The sequence below is a fragment of the Zea mays genome, chromosome 8 (assembly GCF_902167145.1).
Source record: "Zea mays cultivar B73 chromosome 8, Zm-B73-REFERENCE-NAM-5.0, whole genome shotgun sequence".
Classification (NCBI taxonomy): Eukaryota; Viridiplantae; Streptophyta; class Magnoliopsida; order Poales; family Poaceae; genus Zea; species Zea mays.
The window spans coordinates 173,190,876-173,211,260 of record NC_050103.1 but is presented as its reverse complement, the minus strand read 5'-3'; the positions used below and the strand labels follow the sequence as shown (position 1 = coordinate 173,211,260).

General features: G+C 46.5%; 4 protein-coding genes and 1 non-coding gene across 7 annotated transcripts in view; 2 read left to right on the top strand and 3 right to left on the bottom strand.

The window, feature by feature from the left end:
* Positions 1 to 7,743, top strand: part of LOC103636454 (uncharacterized) — a 41,821-nt gene extending 34,078 nt beyond the window's left edge. Inside the window, exons 3-5 of the mRNA XM_008658805.2 lie at positions 257 to 411; positions 7,092 to 7,420; positions 7,529 to 7,743. Coding sequence (XP_008657027.2) covers positions 257 to 411; positions 7,092 to 7,420; positions 7,529 to 7,583 — 539 coding nt within the window. The 3' untranslated portion in view covers positions 7,584 to 7,743. The remainder of the gene's footprint in view (positions 1 to 256; positions 412 to 7,091; positions 7,421 to 7,528) is intronic.
* A 2,306-nt stretch (positions 7,744 to 10,049) lies between these two features.
* On the bottom strand, positions 10,050 to 12,184 carry LOC100284912 (uncharacterized). Its single transcript, NM_001402550.1, has 3 exons — positions 11,263 to 12,184; positions 11,001 to 11,169; positions 10,050 to 10,901 (listed from the first exon to the last, which is right to left on the bottom strand). The coding sequence occupies exons 1-3, from the start codon at positions 12,013 to 12,015 to the stop codon at positions 10,426 to 10,428; spliced, it is 1,398 nt and encodes a 465-aa protein (NP_001389479.1). The 5' UTR covers positions 12,016 to 12,184; the 3' UTR covers positions 10,050 to 10,425.
* Positions 12,185 to 14,452: 2,268 nt separating this feature from the next.
* Positions 14,453 to 14,532, bottom strand: TRNAL-UAG (transfer RNA leucine (anticodon UAG)). Its single transcript has one exon. It is a non-coding gene; the product is annotated as a tRNA-Leu (tRNA).
* A 95-nt stretch (positions 14,533 to 14,627) lies between these two features.
* On the top strand, positions 14,628 to 15,732 carry LOC100276195 (uncharacterized). 2 transcript variants are annotated; one of them, NM_001174237.2, is made up of 3 exons: positions 14,678 to 15,075; positions 15,194 to 15,247; positions 15,334 to 15,700. In NM_001174237.2, exons 1-3 carry the CDS (start codon positions 14,770 to 14,772, stop codon positions 15,565 to 15,567), a joined length of 594 nt encoding a protein of 197 aa, NP_001167708.2. In that variant the 5' UTR covers positions 14,678 to 14,769; the 3' UTR covers positions 15,568 to 15,700. The 2 variants fall into 2 exon arrangements, with proteins under 2 accessions (XP_035817266.1, NP_001167708.2); XM_035961373.1 differs by lacking the exon at positions 15,194 to 15,247 and having other exon boundaries at positions 14,628 to 15,075; positions 15,307 to 15,732.
* On the bottom strand, positions 15,712 to 19,905 carry LOC100194251 (Sorting nexin 1). Of its 2 annotated transcripts, none has more exons than XM_020541911.2 (11): positions 19,755 to 19,905; positions 19,517 to 19,648; positions 18,722 to 18,857; positions 18,470 to 18,603; positions 17,814 to 17,885; positions 17,490 to 17,640; positions 16,906 to 17,039; positions 16,721 to 16,789; positions 16,553 to 16,632; positions 16,278 to 16,338; positions 15,712 to 16,179 (listed from the first exon to the last, which is right to left on the bottom strand). In XM_020541911.2, the coding sequence occupies exons 1-11, from the start codon at positions 19,764 to 19,766 to the stop codon at positions 15,970 to 15,972; spliced, it is 1,191 nt and encodes a 396-aa protein (XP_020397500.1). In that variant the 5' UTR covers positions 19,767 to 19,905; the 3' UTR covers positions 15,712 to 15,969. The 2 variants fall into 2 exon arrangements, with proteins under 2 accessions (XP_020397500.1, NP_001132764.1); NM_001139292.1 differs by having other exon boundaries at positions 15,713 to 16,179; positions 17,490 to 17,649; positions 19,755 to 19,814.
* Between the last annotated feature and the right edge of the window lie 480 nt (positions 19,906 to 20,385).

Sequence of the window (20,385 nt, the reverse complement as noted above, 5' to 3'; positions counted from 1 at the left end):
TATTGAGGTAGATTATGGTGTAAATTAATTTAATTTACACTCTAATTCATCTCAATACATATGGATTGAAATACATATGGATTGGAGTGAATACTAGACGACCGAAGTGGGAATCAACTGTCACACTCGCACCAGATGCCCATCTTGTCATCTTCGATCCAAGATATTAATAGAACATTTATTTAAGCATCAACTGTTTGCATACTGATATGATTAGGATCTAATCTAGTCTGACACCAATATTTTGTGTGACAAGGGGTGTGCGACAAGGTTAACGAGCAGCATGGGAGGCACCTGCCAATAATGAATGGAATCAAAGAGGATATAAAAACACTGCTGACGTTGGAATTGGGGAGCCCCCTATTCCATGAAGTTCTGGTCAACCTCTTGGTTCGCCTCAAAGCGTTGCAGGTACAGTTCCTGTGTTATCCAATAACTGCATTGGTTGTTCTTTATCTGCCAAATGTGCATTGCTTGTGAAACGTTTCTACTTCAGAATATACACTAGTGTAAGGCTTTTTGGTGGTAGAAGCATGTATTTAGTTATGAACGTCACGCTTGAAGGAATAGGCAAAGCGCCATCTTAGGTGTCTTCAGAAGTGAGCCATATGGAAACCTTCGACTGCTTAGGAGGTTTTGCTTGCAAACTTCACCTGTTGTAACTTTCAAGGCTTCTATAGGACCTTCAGGCAAAAGCAATAATTTATTTGTGTGGATGTTGCCCTGTCCTAATCTGCATCGCTTTAGCAAATAACCTACCATGAGAATGATGAGGGGGACCATTCACCATGTTACCAAAGAAGGAAATCGATTCCTTCCGTTTTCAAGTGGAAAAGTTTGTCTCTCTTCGTGCTGGGTGATGGATTTGTCTCGTTTGGACTTCCGGCCGGGTTCGTTATTTGAGGCTGATGTTAGGCGCCGGTTTTCTTCTCCTGTTTGCTCTGGAAGTCCGAACTCTCCGTCGGCCTTTTGGCTAGTTGTCTCGTTTGGTAGATGCATCTTCAAGCTCGACCCGGTTTCGGTTGGTCATCTTCTTCAAGCTGCTTTTGGTGGTTTTGCCAGGGGATTTAAGGTCCTCTCGCTTGCTGACCGGGTTTTCCGCTTCACAGTTTCTTCCAAGGATGTTGGGTTCCACATTTACAACTCTAGATGCATTGTTCGTCCGGAATTCAAAGCTTTCTTCAACTTGTGGAACTCTGGTGGACCAAATTGGAATTATGAATTCAGATTATTCCTTCAAGAGGAGAAGGCCAACTGGTGGTTTGTTTAGGGCAGAAAAAAAATCTCGTTCGCTGATATGGTTAGGCGTCCGCCGTTGACCGGTGCGAACGCTGTCCCAGTTCTTCGTCATAATCTTCCTTCCCGCTTCGCTGGAAATTTGAATGCGCCGAGGATTTCTGTCTTCAATAGATTGGGATCCTCCTCAGGAGCTCGGGGCTCGAGGTTTCCTATCGCCGCTTCGACCTCGGGAGCCCCGTCGCGTGATCTTCATCGCTGGCTTGTTCCTTCAGTGGGTCTTCCTAGGCTTAACGGAAGCATGATTGGACGCGGGCGTCAGGGCCGTGATGATTGCTCCTTTTCAATTTCAAATTCAACTGCTGGGCTCCCCAGGATTCGTAGGCTTCATTGGCGGCCCATTTTGCGTAATGGGCCTCTCAGGCCTGGGCCTGGCCTTTCGGTCCCCCCCACCCTTGGGAGGGCGGATTTGTCTGGTCCGGTTTCCTCAGCGTTTCTCTGCCAGTTTTGTAAAGCCAGTGGGCATTTGGAATTGTTCTGCAATCGTAAGAAATCGGAATTTGGATTTCCCCTCTCCTCGTTCCCTTCCTTCGAAAGTAATTGCCTTTTGGAGGGGTCGTCTCACCTCTTGGACTTCGGGTCCTGGTTCCGCCCTTCCCCCCGGGTCCCTGACGGGTGGGACCCCTCCCACCTTTGCCTGCTTCGGTGAATTCGCCAGGGCGGTCTTATTAAAAATATACGAACAGGCGCCCGAAACGTCCTTGGAGCTCTCGCTGGGTGTCACTTCACCAAAACCCCAAACCGCTCCTTTGCTCTTGGCTCTCCGGCGACCCTCTGAGAATCTGTCAATGGCGTACCAGCGCGTAGACCCGGAGCCGTTCCTCCCACCAGGCTTCAGCGCCTCGGTGGTCCAGCATCGTGGGATCATGGTCAGGTCAGTCTCGCAGCGTTTACCGCCAATGCATGAGGACTGGGCGGTTATCAATATTCATCCTTTGCCTGAGCACGAGGTCTTGTTCCCTGCGGTCAGAGATGTGGTCAGGGAGTATCTTGTTGAGCATCGTAGGGTCGGTGTTCGAGCCATTCAGCGCTCGCACTTGGGGCAGGTGATAGTGCAGTTTCGTAGTGTTCTGGAACGGGATAATTTGGTTCTGCTTGGCCCCCAGCAATATTTGGATGCTACTTTCACCGCGGTCCGTCATAATGATGCTTGGAATCACCGTGCTCTTCTTTTCAACCATGAGTGCTGGCTTATGCTTCTGGGGTTTCCATTGGATTATCGTTCTTCAGAGTACTTGCAGGCCGCCATTGGGTCGTTTGGAAGACTGATTCTCTGGGAGGAGGATCGGAGTAATATCTCTAGAACTTTGCTTCGTGTTCGTGTCACTTCACTTGATGAGGTCCCCTAATTTATTGTTTTTTCGGAGGCTGAGGGCTTTGCTGGTGACTCCTGGACTGTTCAATGTGAAATTATTCAGCAACTCATGCTTGGCGGGCAAGCTCAAGATGAGGACCCCATCCCCCCGGCCCCCGAGGATGGCCATCAGCTCCCCCTGGTCTTCTTCGGGCTGGGTCAGCCCTTGCCTCCGGCAGGGCTTGACCTAAATTTCCCTCCGGAGCCTGCGGGTGGAGAGCTGCCGGCTCAGCAGGATGACTTTGGCCAGGGAGATTGGGACCAGTGGATTGTGAATGACCAGCCCAATCAGCAGGTCCCGCAGCCCATCTTGCCAGAGGAGCAACCCATTCAGCAGGAAGAACTACAACTCGGTAACCAGCACTCTGGCTTGTCGTCTGATAGCTCCATTGGTGCTGGTCAGCTTGTGCCCCTTCCGAATGGTCATTTTGTGGAGAATGGACATGTGCTGCTTGGGGATGGATTTGATATCAATGCTGTCCCATTCATTGGGCCTCAGGAGGTTGATGGACCGGTGCCTCAGGTGGACCATGTCCATGATATGGAGGACTTGCCTCATCAGGCCCATGTTGGTGAGCCTAACAATAATCATCTTCAGAATTTAGAGATGAACTTCATGCTCTCTCAGGAATGGCAGCCTGACCCCGTTTTCCAGATGTTTGAGGAGAGAAAAAGATCTGCCCAGTTCTCTAGGCTCTGAGCCAAATACTTTGCTCCTGCTGGGTCGGCTGACCACTCGGTGGACATCCCTAAGAAGTGGGCACCTTTTTTCCTTTCGAATCTGCTTCAGCCTGATGCTTTCAATTGGTCGAAGACCCTTCTGCTGTCAGATATTCCCCCAACTTTGCAGGAGCAGGGAATGAAATCCATCCCTTTTGTGGTCCCTAAGGAATGTCCGAATGATTCCTCCCTGGAGGATGTCATTTCTGGGATCTCCAAGGATTCTGACGGTTGTGGTGGGCCGTCACCAATCATTGTGGAGTCAGAGCTCAGAAGAAGCAAACGATTGAAAGAATCACGTGCTGGGTTCAGGCATGGGGCCTGCCCAAAAAGGAACTGCCTCATGTGCCAACATAACTTCGATGCCCCCCGCTATCCTCCAAGGTGCTGCGGAATCTGGGCTCCAGGTTTTGTAACCTGTCTGAGGATGACCTTTCTGAGCATAGGTTAAAGCAAAAGAAATCGACTGTGGGATCTGTTGGGCAGCGGAGGGTTGGCAGGAAGGATCTGGATGATGAAAAGACTGATGATTCATCTGATGAAGATAAGCAAGACAAACAATAGGCGGACAGCGGGTGATCTGGGCTACGGAGTGGGCCCCATTAACTTTTGGGTGTGCTTGGTTTTACTTTTGGTTCATGCAGGTCTTCTGGATACTTGGCTAGCACCTGTGCGTGCTTGTTTTAATGTTTTGTTAATATTTTGCTTGTGGACTGAATCTGGCTTTACCCACTGGTTTGGGTATTGTTATACCCCAAAAACTTCTTGTTTACTCAATGAGTAATCCCAATACTGTTAACTTCCTGGAGTGGTCTGTGCTGAGCCACAACGTTAGAGGAATTAACTCTACCGCTAAGTGGAATGCTATTCGGTGTTCTATTCGGGATGCTGGTTGTGAGGTTATTTGTTTGCAAGAAACAAAAAAGGAGTTCTTTGACTCGGCATACCTTAAAAACTTTTGTCCTGCTCATTTTGACTCATTTGCTTTTGTACCCTCGATGGGGAACTCGGGAGGATCTGTTATCATTTGGAAGAGCTCAAGGCTTTCGGGGAATGTTATCTTTCAAAACAATTATGCCCAGTCGGTGGAATTCACTTCAAATTTGTCGGCTTGTTCCTGGATTATTACAAATGTTTATGCTCCTTGTACCCACCATGGGAAAATTGATTTCCTCAACTGGCTACATAATATCTCTATGCCTTCTGACAAACTTTGGCTTCTCGTTGGTGATTTCAACTTAATCCGTCGGCCGGAGGACAGGAATAGGATTGGGGGTGATACTAACCTTATGTTGAAGTTCAATGAAGCAATTAGCAACTTAGACTTGATTGAAATTCCCCTACACGGGCTAACGTACACCTGGTCGAACAGACAGCGGGAACCTCTTCTTCAGAGGCTGGATTGGTTTTTCATCTCTCAAGAATGGTCGATTGTCTACCCGGACTCCCATGCTAAGACAATGCCGCGAGATATCTCCGATCATGTTCCTTGTTTGGTTTCCTTTAAGTCTAGAATTCCTAAACCTAAGTTATTTCGGTTTGAGAACTTCTGGCTTGAATTGGATGGTTTCATGAATCTTTTCCAAACTACATGGAATGCGCTCCCTAGCATACCCGACAAAGCTAAAAACCTGACTGCCAAGTTCAAGTATGTAAGAAAAGTTCTGAAAGATTGGCAGAGATCGCTGCCAAAAATTGATAAAACGGTGAAGAACATCAAGCTGCTAATTGAGCTTATTGACAACATGGAAGAGCATCGGGATCTATCTATTGAGGAATGGAATTTCAGAGAAATTCTGCGACAAAAGGTGACCGAATTGCTTAACATTCAGAAAATCTATTGGAAGCAGCGTGCGGCTATTAGGTGGGTTACTGATGGAGACATTTGCTCTCGCTTCTTTCACGCCCATGCCACCATTAGGCACAGGAAAAATTCAATTGCCTGCTGGAACTACCAGAGATATGCTGAGAAGGAGAAACATGGAGCTGGATTCTTATTCTTGCGAGAACTGTCTATGGCAAAGAGAGGAGACTCTATCATCTGTTCCTCAGATGCAATTTCACGAAAGCCTGCTGGAATTCAATTGGCATAACTCCGCCTAGAATTTCTAATCCTGAGGAGGCATCAGCGAACCTTAACCACCAGCTTAACGTTCCCTTCTCTATGGAGATTATTATTCTCATGACTTGGAGCATCTGGAAAAGCCGAAACGAGTGGTTGTTTTCAAACAAAGATCCTTCGGTGCATCGCTGTACGCAGGAATTCAGCAAAGAGCTGCGGTTGATCATACACAGAGCGCGGGGGAACTTTGACACCTCTATCCCGAATTGGCTGAGTTTGTGGCAGGCATAGGAGTAGTGCTCTCTTATTCAATGCTTTTTAACGTTTGTAAAAAGACTAAGTTTTAACGTTTTCTTTTCGCTTCTTTAATAAAATCCTCAGTAGGGGCCTCCCCTCCTGATTCTTCAAAAAAAAGTGGAAAAGTTTGTTATATTTTCCAACCTATTGTCTCTAAAACTCGTTTCCACTTGAGACGAATGAAATTTGTTTTAGCTTTTTAGTGAATTCATACAATATTCGGTGTATGTGTTCTATATATGTGTCTACATTCATCATTATCCAGATGAATATAGACATAAAATTCAAGAGTTAAAACAAATACTATTTTGAGACACAGGGAGTACCATTTATACTTGCACTTTTCATTGAATTGGATTGGAAGATCATGTAGGTCCTGGATAAGGACACTTCCAACCTGTTGTCTCTAGAACTCGCATGGCCTGTCAAAATGGATCTGGAGTCACCACCATACCGCATAACGCTATCTTCACAGCTCTACTGCATTGCTTTTGTGCATACTGGGAAAAAGTTGCGAAGGAAAAAGTAAAGTAGGAGGCAGTCTGTGTCATTCTCAGCCTGTTTGATCTGTAAAACTGGCATTGTTTCAGCAAAATATTGCATGGGAACTTCAATGTTTTGAGATTGATAGGAATGGGCCGCCATAGCGTTAGCGTACAGCTCTCCTTTTTATTGGAAACTTGGAAGATGTGTATTGTGTAATGAAAGTCGAGGGAAGATTGTAGGGTGCAGCCTGGCCCAAGCAATTAAGAAATGATTACTTTACCTGACAATAAAGGTTTCAACATTTTGTGCTCATTACAGCTGGCCCTATCTCACATGTTCTTACCAAGCTTTTGAAAAGAATTTGACGTAGGTCCGGAGGCCATTTACCATAAATGGTGCAATCGTAGCGAGCACTCTCATTCCATGGATGCTTCATCTCTGTGGTCACCAGACAGTCCTTGTTGCAAACTGTAAATTTGGTGATTGCATTCAGTGTGTGGGCTTATGTTGATTTGAGCTGGTTACTGATAGCATGGGTTAACAAATGGTCAGGCAAAATTAGCCAGCAATTTATCTCTGAACCAGCTAAGAAACTTTAGGCTCTTAACGGCCTTTGAAGTTTGTTTTGATATTTTTTGTTAATATAGTATTGTAGACTGGTGCATACTTACATGGATAATGAGAACCTTGTCTATAGAATATCCTACTAGCTATTTAGTAAAGAGGTCTGCTGATAATACCAAACACTCCATATCTGGACGCGTCCTATAAAATAAACTCAATGAGCCATTGTAACTCCTAGGCAGTGAGCTTGTAAATTTATACCTCTATCTGTTAGCGTTCGGTGTATCTCTGATATTATCAAAACATTGGCAGGATCGCACCAAAGAGCACTTCAAAGAAGAAGAGAGCGACCTTCTCCCACGGCTAGAACAAGTAAGACGGATGCAGCGGGAGGAGGGGAAGGTTTCTGGCAGGTCCAGTTCTGCATGGGCTTCGGAGGCAGTATCTACAATGGAGATGACACACTCGAAGCTCTTCCCCTTCTTCATGACTGGTCTCCTTCCTCAGGAGGCCATGCAATACTTAGACCTAGTGTGCCGATGCACGAAGAACACGCGCCATCTGGTCTCCATGCTCAGATCCCTTGCCGAGCGCCTGGAAGACGCGAACCCGTCAATTATACACAACAACCCTACCAAACTGTATGAGCACCTACTCGTAAAGTCCCCATAAACCTCGAGTCCCCTATGTGCAGCGACGCGGCATGTGCTAAACCGTGAATTCTAACCTTTTCTTTTTCTTGTGTGTAGTGTAGCTAATGTATTTGGGGGGTTTTGGACGATTGTGAAAGCGTGGCGTGTATAGCTGATTGTGTTATCCAAGCGTGAGTAACTACACGGAAAAAAAGGAAGTGATTGAAATGGGCATTATTGTTTCTGACCTACTTTACTCTATTTCCGGATGTTCTCTGCTGACTGCTAATCTCATTCACAGTGAAGGATGTTGCCATATTAACTTTGTGATCTGTTGTCGGCTTCACGTGCACAGATGTGATCCGGTTTGCTATGTATGTAGCTTATTTGAGATTATTTTTTGGCAAAAGACTCATTACCCATGATTATGTAAATATAAATCACAATATATGTCATTCTTCTTTCCCCACCTCAAATAAACAAACAAAGGTGCTGTTGTCTTTTTAAATAATCTACATTTGTATAATTTAGACTACCAAACAGCTAAATGTAGATTATAATCTATCTAGATGATAATTTAGATTATAATCTAGATTATATAATCAGATTATAATCCAGATTATATAATCTATAAGCTGAAACCCGCACGAGAAAAGAATGCCTCACTGCTCACAAAGACACAAATGGAGCAATAGCTCTACCGAGATGTCCCATAAGACTGACTTCAGCGGTTCCCCCTAAATTTCTCCCCCTATATCCCACTCACGTGCCACGTCAGCGTTCTCTCTCCCCCTATACCTCCACGGTCTACAGCGGTTCCCCCTATATCAAACCTCTATACCCCACTACATCAATATTATATACTTTCATCATCAACTAACTCAACTACCATCCAATATTAGTTTTATTTTTATTTGTTCTATGCATAGTACACGGCCATAACTTGGTCCACAATTAATTAGCAAACTTCGTAATTAGTATTAAAACTTCACAATTAATCCCCATGTCAGGTATGTATGACCAACCTATTTAATACTAAAATAAGACATGACAGTTAAATCCTGGTTCCATAGTGCTATCGGTCAGGATAGCTATTAAGTATGTTTGCAATTGCAACTACAAACTCCTCTTAATAGAGATCGATACAACAAGTAGCTATAAATTATGCTATTTAACACACGAAGGTTGAACCCATGGAGCTGTCCACATCCTAAATTCTAACATAGAACAGTCCACGCCAGAACATATAAGGGTCCAATACCAATAATGTGGCCAAATGGCACAAGATTCACTGGACAGTTTCCTTCCCTAACACATATGGATGGGCATTTGGTCTTTCAACACATGCACATATGTCAAACATAATAGAACTGTCTCCTGCGATAAATAGTATCGAAATTACCAAAATTAAACCACCGTATAAACACAGCATTCAAGGTCCTGCTAGAGCTAGACACTTCTTAATGCAACCATGTTTACTTGACTGGAGTTCATTAACCATGCCGGTGATGATTCTTTTGTGTTCTAAAGCTGGCAGCAGTTATCTTAAGTGCTAACAAGCCAAAAACAGGTATCTGGTTCTGTCCACAAAACAGATCACACCTAGCAAAACTGAATCTAACAGTGTATATGCCTCCAATTGATCTTTACTGAACCCATCACCGCAAAAATGCTAACCAGTGAGCTCACATGATTAGTGAATTTCTTTTCCAGCAACTTTGCTAACTTCCTAACATGCAGAAATTGAACTGACTGCAGTCTCTGTGAATCAGCAGCTGCTATTAGAATGAAATTGTAAGACTATAGGGGGAAAAACAAACCATAACATACACAAATAAGAAACATCACTTGTTCCAGTTTATGATATATAATTTTGTAGCCATAGCTGCGGTTATAAAAAAACGACTTAAGACCATGAGGTTTTTTTATAATAACAATAACTTTACTGAAGTCATGAGACACATTTCAGTTACCTATAACTAGGAATGGTGGAAACTGGAAACATAATCAAAATGGTGACAGCATGCAACTGGTAACAATTCAATGAAACTCTATAGTTCCTGGTAACCAAATTAAACATACCCAAGTTACAACAGTTTAATCTTTAATCATCTGTTTCCCCCAGATCGAGCAGAAATCATTTATTTCTGCGCCTACTGCATCCAAACAAGCCCCAAACTCATAACGTTGCTAACACAAACTAACCCCAATCCCCTCAAATTACAAGCATCACGGCAGGCCAGAGCCTTTGCTGTACCTGAGCCTCGATGACCTTGCCGTACTGACCGAAGGTGCGCTCGAGCGTGCGCTTCGTGGTGTTACACGACAGCCCGCCGATGAAGATCCGCCCCACCTTTTCCTCCGTCATCTTGAACCAAATCAACCAGAACTACCTGCACGGCAAAGCGGCGGGAAGATCCCATCAGGGAAACCGAAATTCCGCAGCGATCCGCGCAACGCAACAGCGCGAATCGCGTCCCGACAAGACCGGACGGGAAGGGATGGCGGCTAAGGTTCGCAGCCAACCAAAACAGAGAAGCTAGGGGCTCACCTCGAGGAGCTTGGCGAGTTCATCCGCAGGAGCCGGCACCACCGCCTGCAGCTTCTCCCCCAGCTCCTTCAGCTGCTCCGCGGCCGCCATACCCGACCGCCGCGCCGGATCGACCGCCTGCTTTGCTCATCGCGGGTGGACCTTGAAGTTCCAATGAAGCGGATCGACGGCTACCTTCTCCGGCGGCGGATACGTCGCCCTTGCTTCGCCTCCTTTGCCCTCCGCGGAGTTTTCCGACCGCGCGATTGTGTGGCCCAACGAACCGACCGCGGGGGAGAAATCCGGCGTAGCGTGCCCATCCATTTAGCGGGAGAGAGAAGGAATCGGGAGGGGAGAGGAGGAGGAGGAGGAAGCCGGTGAAGGATTTAGGGGCGCACTGTAGCCCCTAAATCGGCTACAGTGGTAGGGGAGGGGGAGCCAAGGGCACACCGTTGAACACAGTCTAAAGCTCCCGACGACATCGTTAGGTGCAGTCTCCAAAATTTTCCTCAGCCGCAGCTGCATGGTGCAAAATCTGCGTCACCTTGTCGAAGATCTCCTGGACCTGCTTCCTGGAGTGCAGAGGAGAAGGGTAGACGCACGCCCAGTCCAGCTTGCCGTCCTTGATCGAGTCGAACACGCCGATCGACGGGCCGATGCCGTGCACGGTGGCGCAGCAGACGCAGTCCTCCACGCCGGCCTTGCTCTGCACCTCGGCCACGTCGGCGACCACGGGGTCCTCGAACACGGAGACGAGCGCCGTCCGTAGCGCGCCGGCGGTCGTCAGCTGGGGGTTCTCGATGGCCCGGCACATGAGGAAGTTGAGGTCGTTGATGTCGGTGAGGTGTTTCTTGTTGCTCTTGGCGCTGGTGTACGAGTCGTGGCATCTCTTGGCCAGCTCCCACAGCCCTTCCCCGCCGTGGATCGTGTGCGTGTTGGTGATGGCGGAGTAGAAGAACCCTGCAACATTAACAATGGATTAATGGTGGTACACTGGTACCTCTAGCATTGCAACATTGAATGAGCTTACTATCGGAGAGACGGAGGACTCGTACTCACCAACGTTGCGGTCCTCCAAGACTGGCTCAAGAAACTTGCGGCAATTGATAAGGGTCACGACAGAGTACGTCTCCTGCTGGCCGCTCTCCAGCGGCTTCGACTGCCGCGCGGCGAGCATCGTCGCGGCGGCCACGGCGGAGCACAGCCTCACCCCGTTCTCCTTGCACGCCTAGACAGAGGACAATGAGCTACGGGCCTTATCTGTTGCCAATGCAAAACACTCGCACGCACAGGAGTAGAAACAGTCCAGGCTTGAACTTACGTCGAGCAGCCTCGTCGTCTCGTCGAGGCCGAGCCCGAGCCGCAGCATCTGCGTGGACCTCTCCGTGCCGGTCTCCACGAACGGCAGCGTGGACGTCCGCAGGCCGTTGATGGAGTAGCCCACCATATCCAACCCGCGCGCCCAGAACGGCTTCCAGGTGTCCCTCTGGGGGATCCTCGCCTCCAGCCCCGCTTCCGCCGCCGCATCCTCCGGGTCGGGCTCCTCGCCGCCGGCGCCGGCCAGCAGCGCGACGAGCTCCCTGGCCAGCGCACTCGCCGCCGAGCGGTCGCACGCGACCGTGTGGATCCGGACGAACAGCGCCGCGTCGCCCGTGGCGGCTGGGAGCTCGTAGAGCGTCGCGAAGAGGACCGGGGCGTCGTCGGAGGACGCGGGGTCGTCGGCCCACGGGTTGCGGTTGAGCTCGTGCTCGAGGAGCGCGTGGAAGTCGGGCGCGGAGCCCGGGGCCGGGAGCGGCGCCAGCGGGAACGGCGGTGCCGGATCGGGGAACGCCAGCGTCGGGCCGGAGGGAGAAGAGGTCCGGAGGCGGGCGCGGAGGACGGGGTGCGCGTCCCGCAGGGAGCGCAGCGCCGCCTCGGCCGCGTCGCCGCGGGATAGGCGGAGCGCGAGCAGCGTGGTGCCGGTGCCGCCCGGCACGGCGCGGAGCCAGCTGTACTCCGTGCCGCCCAGCGCCCGGGTGCGCCACTCGGACGCGTCGTCGAGCTCGGCGCCCGCGCTGCTGTTCGCGGGATCCATGGCGGAGAGGAACGCGGCTGCCGGTGCTGCTACCGGCGGCGCTAGTATGCGTGTGAAATTGGATCAGAGTCGGTGCATGATGGCGTTTGTGGTCTGAGATGTGGTGGGTGGGGGTGGCTCTTGTCGTCTTGCTCGTCGGCTCACCAGTCAGCACCTCGTTCCGGGGCCGCCTCCGCTGATGGTGAACGACGAGACGTATATTGTCATGCTCGGCGTTAATTAACGGATGGAAAATGGCGCGAAATTCGCAGTCCACACCCCGTGGAATGCCGATGCCGTACTGTGACGATCAGTGACGAGAAAACAGAGTCAACACTCTACTGTGCGGCGATAACGCGATCACGAGCTGATTTGTGATTGGCAGCGTGCTTGCTCATCGGACTTCGAGCAGCATATTTGGAGTCACGGGCGGGCAGAGAAGAGATGAATGATGATTGAAGAGGGAGACAGAGGGAGTCACGAGGGTTAGTCAGGTAACACTGAGAGGAACATTAATGTTGTTCCAAAGCAGTGGCATGATATGGTTCCCTAAAAATTAACAATACTTGAACCGGCAACATGAATTAACAACAAAGCATAGGCCGCTCTAATGATACGATTCATGCCAACAGCCAATTCACTAATTCTCGAATCTCAATACTCATGCATAATACATAGCTACACAAGAACTTTACTAAAATTTACCTATAAGAACTAAACATGTAAACGGCAGCCTGAAGGTTAGCCAAGATGACATGACTGTTGTCCTTCCTCAAGTTATTGCAATTCTAAAAGAGAGTTTCAAAATCCAAGGTTGATAGCATGTGATTGACAACCCAACCTGGTAGCACGCAACAACTGGAATCAACATTAAGGACATGAACACATGTAAACCTTTTAACATGTGCAGGTCCAGACACTGCTCGTGCTAAACATTTGGAAAAGGTCCAAAATATTGCTTGTTCTTGAGTAATAATAGTTGCTTGACAGATTGAACCTATGTTGAAAAGAAAATCGTTGACCTTCATGCTTCAGGCATCACGAGAGCATATTTTAGGTTTTCAGTTGACTATAAGTCTTCCAGACTGTAACTCAGAAGTATCATAGATTTGATGGACCATAGATTCCTATAATCTAGTCCCTTAGTATACAAGATTATCACTCATTGACATCAAAAATTTTCAAGACATGCATACCTTCTTTCTAAACCTGCTATATTATTAAAACTGTTGTCATGACCAACAACCAACATTTTCCATTTGTTTGCTGCTATTTGGATTTTGGACTCACGGGCGGGCAGAGAAGAGATGATCAAAGAGGGAGGCATTGTTCCAAAGCAGTGGTGAAGTCCCGCCCCGGCTAGCCTAATTAGGCTTTGTTCGTTTACACCAATCCCGCTCTGTATTAGCATGGATTGGAATTAAATCCATACCACAATCCATGCCCTAAAATAATCCATGACTACTTAAATTTTTTTATTCGGTTAAACCCATCATGGAATATAACCCAAAGGTTTGGGAATTTTTTAAACTATGGAAGACATGGATTCTATCCATAGCTCATTAGGTATGGAATAAATCCATGAGATATTGCACAAGTTTACATTAGAATCCATGGATCAAAAGAATAACTAGCTTTAAAAGACACATGGATTAGTTGATAGATTTAATCCCACCATGGATTTGGTGTGGAATATGGATTCACCTAATCCATGCCTGGATTAAATCTATGATGGGATTTTATCCCATGTAACCAAACAAAGCCTTATATGATTCCCTGGAAATTAACAATACTTCGACCAACAACATAAATTAATAACAAAGGATAGGGCTGCCTAATAATATAATTATAGATGGCCAATAAGCACGAGGTCCGCGAGCCCGGCAATGAAGCCCGCTGTTTGGGCCCGGTCCGAGCCTGACACAGTCCGATTCTATGCGGGCCCGGGCCGACTCGGCACGAATAAGCGGGCCGGACTCGGATAGGAAACTAGGCACGACTCGTTAAGCCCGCTTTTCGACCCGTTTTTTGTGTTCAACGGGCCGGGCCGGCCCGTTGTGGCACGGGCTCGAGCAGGAAATTGAGCTCGCGTGCTTAAACAGCTCGACCCGATTTTATAATCGTGCCTGGCGGGCCGGGCCGACCCGTTTGGCCATCTCTAGATATAATTCATGTCAACAGGTAATTTACTAATTCTCGAATCACAATGCTCGTGCATAATGCATAGGTACACAAGAACTTCGCTAAAATCGTGTGCCGTTTATTGATCCCAGCGGACCTGCCATGGTTCCTTAAATCCAGGAGAACCACGTCCCTTATGAATAGCAATTAACCTGTGTTTCGGTGGATGTGCACTAGATAACAAAATTATTGTGCTTCATTATTACACTGCTAGTGGGAGTACCGGCTGCAAAAAAGAATTAACTTTAGCACAGACAAAATAAAAAGAAAAAAATAGTGACAGCTGTGGGATTTGAACCCACGCCCTTTCGGACTAGAGCCTAAATCTAGCGCCTTAGACCACTCGGCCAAACTGTCTTATTGTTGATATAATTTTATTTATAATACTAATATCAGTTATTTTAGGCAATGGTCAGAACAATTTGACAAACGTTAGGCGGCAGGTCGAGGAGTCGAGCGAACCACACACCTTGTGAGGAGGTGAGGCCGCCGAGCCATTCGCTTCAGCCTTCAGGCCCATCAGCTTATCCATTCTCTCCCTCACGAGTCACGAATGAATAGTACACGGCGCTCCCTCCCTCCTCGAGAGCGTGTATGCGCAGCTGCAGCTCCGCAAGGCAGATGTTGCTGACTCGTCTGTCCAGCGTTTCTTGCTCGTCAACAGCGCAGCAGTTGCATGCGGGCGTCGGCAAGTTCGCCGCCGCCGCATGCTGGAGCTGGAAGAAGAAGCGCGAGGAGCTCCCCTGCTTCAGGGCCAGACTGGCCGGCAAGCCGCCGCGCGCCTCACCGGCGAAGGGCGGCATTGTCCCGGCCAGCGACGATGACGACGGCGTTAGCCTCGGCACCGTGAAGCTGCCGGGCAACATCGACACCGCTCGGTTGGAGTCCTTGCTCTTCCAGGTTAGCGCTGTTCGTGTCGTGCGTGCGTGCCTGAGAGAGTACGAGCTCCGTGCATCTTTTTTCTGCGTTTTCTAGCGTGCGTAATTGACACTGATGGTATTTGACTTGACGCTGGCAGTGGGGGAACAGCCTCTGCCAAGGCGCCAACCTGCCACTTCCGGTGCCTCTCAAGGTAGGGGAGCAAAAAAATAGAGCGACCTGCTACAATTCTGATATGGCTTGTTGATCCAGATTTCTTCACCTGATGCGATCGACCAGGTGGACAAGGTTGAGGGCGGGATCAGGCTAGGGTTCGTCGCGGTCGAGGACGGCGCGACGCGGACGCTGGTGTACATCGATTGCCTGGTCTCTCCGGCCCCGGATGGCTCTGGTCCGGTGTTCCGAGCGATCAGGAACGGTCCTATGAAGGACAAGGAGCCACCTGGGGAGCCCAGGATCATGAGAAGCCTCCTTCAGGCTCTCGAAAAGTCTATTCAGATCGCTCGTGTTTGACCGTGTAAACGCCACACGATCAAGCGCTGCATCTCTGTAACTATTAATTAAGAGCCCTCTAAACCCTGCTATTCTAGTTGTCTCTTGAGTCTTGACCATTCCAGGGAAAAAAATAAACCAAGAAAGTTACAGGAACCAGCACCGTGGTACAGCATTTCTTCATTATTGATTACCATTATTACGCGATTCCAGCAGTTGTGTCAATTGATCTAAGAAGAGATGATGGTTACAGGCTCAAACAGCAAGAAATTATGTCAACTGAATCTAACAGCTGGTACATTTCCAACCCGCAGTTCAAGTATACAGGAATCCGTGTCAAAACAGGCTGGAAAAAAAAAACAGCCTAAACCTCACCAGCTACCAACCCCTTCCCAAACATCATGAGGAAACACGGATCACACTTTATGATGTGGAACAAGCTTCGAGCTTTGGGAGGACGCTGCGCCATGCATCCGCAATGTCCTTAGCTAGCTTAGCCTGACCCTTGGCAAATTCATGGAATGCGAGTCCAATGTCAGCTGTTTTCTGCTCCTGGAAACGAGAGAGCTCTTCGTTCATTAGTCTTACTATGTGTTCAAACTTCTTCGTAGCCTCCTCACTGTCTGCTTTCAACTGTAAGAACAGCAACACATCAGCGAACAAAAACTTCTGTAAACCTCGTCCACAAGGCTATGTAAAGAATTCCTCAATGGAAAGTTACAGCAACTTGCCCCTCTAAACTCAGATTCTGCTTCGGCATACTTCTCAGGGTTCATGAACTTCAATTTTTCACTGCAGTGAGAACAGCATTATAAAGTTCTTAAAGTTGCAATATGTAACAACCATGAGATCAGCACTGTACTAATAAATTACGGAGTACTAGTTCGTTGAGGACTCTGAATTTGATATTGCAAACACACAGGGATTCCTATTTTCCTGATTACTTAACATTATTCTAGACTGGTCAGGAAAAGAAAAAGAAAAAAATGGGCTTTGCAAAACGTACAGATTAAGCTCTTTATACTTCCTCTCCTGATCCAAATCAAAGTGCTGCCTGAAAGCATTAGCTCGATCCAGCATAGTGGCCTGTAATGAAACCCAATTTAGTTAAAATTTCTGACTTCACAACAAATAATGTGATACCATAGAGATGGTGAGAGAGGGAAATGCTCACTTTTATAGATTGTAGAGCACGCACATAATCTTTCAAGGGTTCTTCAAAGTTAAAGAGAAGGTTGTCTGCCTACAGTAGAAGCGTGTCAACATCATAGGGTCACAGAAACATCCATATAAACTGTTCCGTAAGATATCCAGTATCAAGCAGTACTTTCAAAGACAGTAAGAGTATATCATGATTACCTCTCTTTGTAGCTTTATTGACAACATCTCTGACTTTGAACCAACTTCAGAAAACACCTTTTCCATCAAATCTCCTTCACAAGAGCCCAAAAGCTTAATCGCCTTTCCGAAGTCCGCCAAAGATTGTCCAAGTTCTAATGAATCAAAAATAGAACTGTGTAATTCATCTTGATATCCGTGCTAAAAAACAGGAAAAAATTGAGGGTCTTATTGATCGTCTTTGAGCTAGAGTTCCTCGTGATGTTTAAGCCAGATAAAAGGCAGACTCAGTGCTGGGTCTCCCACATAAGTGGGGTCTAGGGAGCCCCCCTGCCCCGCCCATAAAAATGCAGAGAGGTTCCTTTGAACCTGCAACCTGATGACTCAGTGAGACAACTCTCATCACTGCACCAGGTCTGCCCACATGTTTAAGACAGATATTTTTGTTTGGAAAATAAAATTCAGAACAAACATTATTTGTTTGCTGAAATTAGTCAAAACAATCTCGAAATGAAAAGGAAACTGTAAAGTTGCAAGGTATTTTAAACACGAAGAAACTCAAAGAAGTAATGAAGGGCCTGTTTTCAAAGGACCAACTGATATACCTCTGTGTCTTTTCACAAGACGGTATGCTTGTTTTTGGGCCTCTGCTAAATGAATTTCTAGCTCAAATATGTAACTTTTAAGCTTCTCATATTCAGGAGTAGATTCCTCCACGGGCTTTTCTTTTCCCAGAACAACATCACTGACTTTTGACTGTACGTCCTAAAGAAATGATGCCACGATTGTTAACTTGCAATGTGATATCAACAGTGACCAGGATGTATGGGAGCTATACAGCTGATAATACTGGTTCTAATCTTGTAAGAACTAAGAAAAATGTTCAGAAAGTAGCAAGAATGTCTCACAGGAGATACGAGAGACAGTACCTTAAACATCTGTAAAAAATCTGATGGTTTCTTAAAAATACCGGTCTCATAAGATCTTGCCCTATCCATTATCTGCTTCAAAAGCATGGGAAAAAGAAATAGAAGCAGAAGAAATGCCATCAAAACCAAGTAACCATCAAAGAATTATTTAGTCAAAGGAATGATATTTGCAAGGCATGGAGTCATGGATAAAGAAAGTTATAAGACAACCATCACCCAAGCATGTGAGGTAGAAGGCTGCAAATGCCTATTGCAAAGTCAGCAGTTGAATTCATATAACATACTCAAACTATCAAACCTTCACATGGATATGTCTGACTTACTTATTATTTATGTTGTGATGGAAATTTCAGCAAGAGATCAGGTCAAATGATCACTGGACATAAGAGTTACGTAGTTATTAGCAGTTATCCTACGGAGACCTGTGCATATCATGCCAAAAAAATCATTGAAAGAAAATACCAAAAGACTTCAATTCACATTTCTCAAAATTAAATCAAAACTCAGATTTCAAGAATCATGAGTTTATGAAAACAAACTAATTAAGGACCAATTTCGTGTATCCAACGAAGTTTTGAGTCAGTTCTCAATAAGAATCCAAATAAATGCACAAGAAAAGGCGCAGCAGTCTGCTGATCTGCATTGAAATGTTTTACCTCTTCATCTGCCTGCAAAAATGTCCTCAAGACATCACTTTGCTTGAGTTCAGGGTGTGAAGCTATCCTGTTAACAAATAAATCCAAAGCTTGACGACGCAATTCAATGAACTCCTTGCTAAACCGGAATTTCTCTGAAGGAAAAAGAATAGAAATAGATCAGTAAGCAAAACACAACAGCAATCCAGAGATTCCATGTCCCAAGAGATTAAATGAAAAACGTTGACAAAAAAACATAATTTGGGATTTTACCAACAGCATTCTTCTCCGGAAGGGGAGGTATAAAAACGCCTTTGTACCTCTCAGCAAGCCGATCATGCAACCATTCAAAATCACTATAGCGTCGAATAACAATTTTCTCTGGTCCCTCAAATTCAGGGAGGTTGGTCTGCAGAAACAAATGTTACTAGCCTGGCAAATCAACTAGTTTTGAAGGTGAAAACAAGACCCATATGTCGGTACAAGAAAAGTGCATAGACACTGGCTATTAGACATAAGATTATCATGTCATTCCATTGTTAATTTGCTTACTAGATAGAATCTTTCATCTAATTGATACTGTTATGGTTTCTTATTGAAACTTAAATATACATTTTTCACAAACTCCAACACAACCACCTGTCAAGTCATAATACCACCTTCCTTCATAGCCCTAGTGCCCAATAGTTTGTTCTTCATTTCCCCTCGACTTAAATGTTTGAGAAACAATTTGATTTCCCACTGTCTTCTTTGCCCAGCAAATACTTTGCTGATAGCTCTACTCCAATCTAGAGCGATGCATGAGTTTTTCAAACCAATGAGCTCCAATTACTACTGGATTACAACCGGTACTATTTCCAGATCTATATTAGGAGGTTATGATCCAATTCCACTGGTCCGGCTTTTGTGCCTCCACATATACATATACTGTGCAAAAACTAGCTCTAAAATTAGGCAAGCCCGCACAGGTGCAAGCAAAGCACTCGATGAACACCATGTTACAAAAAACAATCACTAAACCAGGAGCAACTGAGTGGTTCGGCAGCCGAGACCAAATAACATTTTTACCTTGGTGATGACGCGGTAGGAGATGTAGGCCTGCACGCCGGTGCCCATCTTGACGGGATCCATGACAGATATCCACAGGAATGGCGCCCCCGCCACCGCCTGCGACCGCGGGCTCTGTGACGAACTCCTCTCCTGCGAGAGCCCCGTATACAGATTCAGCACCAATTTACAACCGACCGAACCAATCGTCAAAAGCGCGGCATAAGAGATGATGCGGGGGAGCGGGCATAGTGGTTACCGGCGAGATCATGGCGAGCTTCGCGGTGAAGCCTCCTCTCCTCCCTGGTGCGGGACGGCGAAGCGACGGGAAGAAGAGGACAGCTTCAGAAGAACGGGAAAAGGATTATTTTTCCCCTCGATTGGATTTTATTTTTGGAACAATTGGATCTATACCATTAAAAGATCCAAACTTTAGATATATACCATGGACCCCACATGTCATTGACTCATGTGGACCCACATGTAAGTGAGATAGTAATGGTATGGATCCAAAGTGATGATCTTTTAATGGTATGATCCAAATTTCCCTTTATTTTTTGTTTAGAGATGGTTAGAAATGGTTTGTTAGTTATGTGCCCGCGCTCAGGACCGGACCCAGAAGTTGTCGGTCCAGATACGTTGAAACGGCGCACGAATCTCAAAACCCTCATGACCCTCTCGTCTTCGCTAGGGTTTTCGTTTGTGCCAGATTGGTGGGTCGGAACGATTTTTAAGCGGATTTCTTCTCTAATTTATATAAACTTTAATTAGCTGGAACGATTCCGGATGTAATCCACAAACGAACAAGGCCTAGAGGGGCGAGCTACACCACATATTATTGGATTAAAGATGACAATGGTAAATACCTACTTACTATCACATATTTATAC

Excerpts from the sequence above, each read along its gene's own strand:
- LOC100284912 (NM_001402550.1), bottom strand. The coding sequence starts at position 12,015 with ATGGATCCCGCGAACAGCAGCGCGGGCGCCGAGCTCGACGACGCGTCC. Across the intron at positions 11,170-11,262 it reads AGACGACGAGGCTGCTCGAC|GCGTGCAAGGAGAACGGGGT; the intron begins GTAAGTTCAAGC and ends TCCTCTGTCTAG. Across the intron at positions 10,902-11,000 it reads CTTGGAGGACCGCAACGTTG|GGTTCTTCTACTCCGCCATC; the intron begins GTGAGTACGAGT and ends TTAATGTTGCAG.
- LOC100276195 (NM_001174237.2), top strand. The coding sequence starts at position 14,770 with ATGCGCAGCTGCAGCTCCGCAAGGCAGATGTTGCTGACTCGTCTGTCC. Across the intron at positions 15,076-15,193 it reads TGGAGTCCTTGCTCTTCCAG|TGGGGGAACAGCCTCTGCCA; the intron begins GTTAGCGCTGTT and ends TGACGCTGGCAG. Across the intron at positions 15,248-15,333 it reads CACTTCCGGTGCCTCTCAAG|GTGGACAAGGTTGAGGGCGG; the intron begins GTAGGGGAGCAA and ends GCGATCGACCAG.
- LOC100194251 (NM_001139292.1), bottom strand. Across the intron at positions 17,886-18,469 it reads TTTTGCAGGCAGATGAAGAG|ATAATGGATAGGGCAAGATC; the intron begins GTAAAACATTTC and ends CTTTTGAAGCAG. Across the intron at positions 17,650-17,813 it reads ATTTTTTACAGATGTTTAAG|GACGTACAGTCAAAAGTCAG; the intron begins GTACTGTCTCTC and ends TCATTTCTTTAG.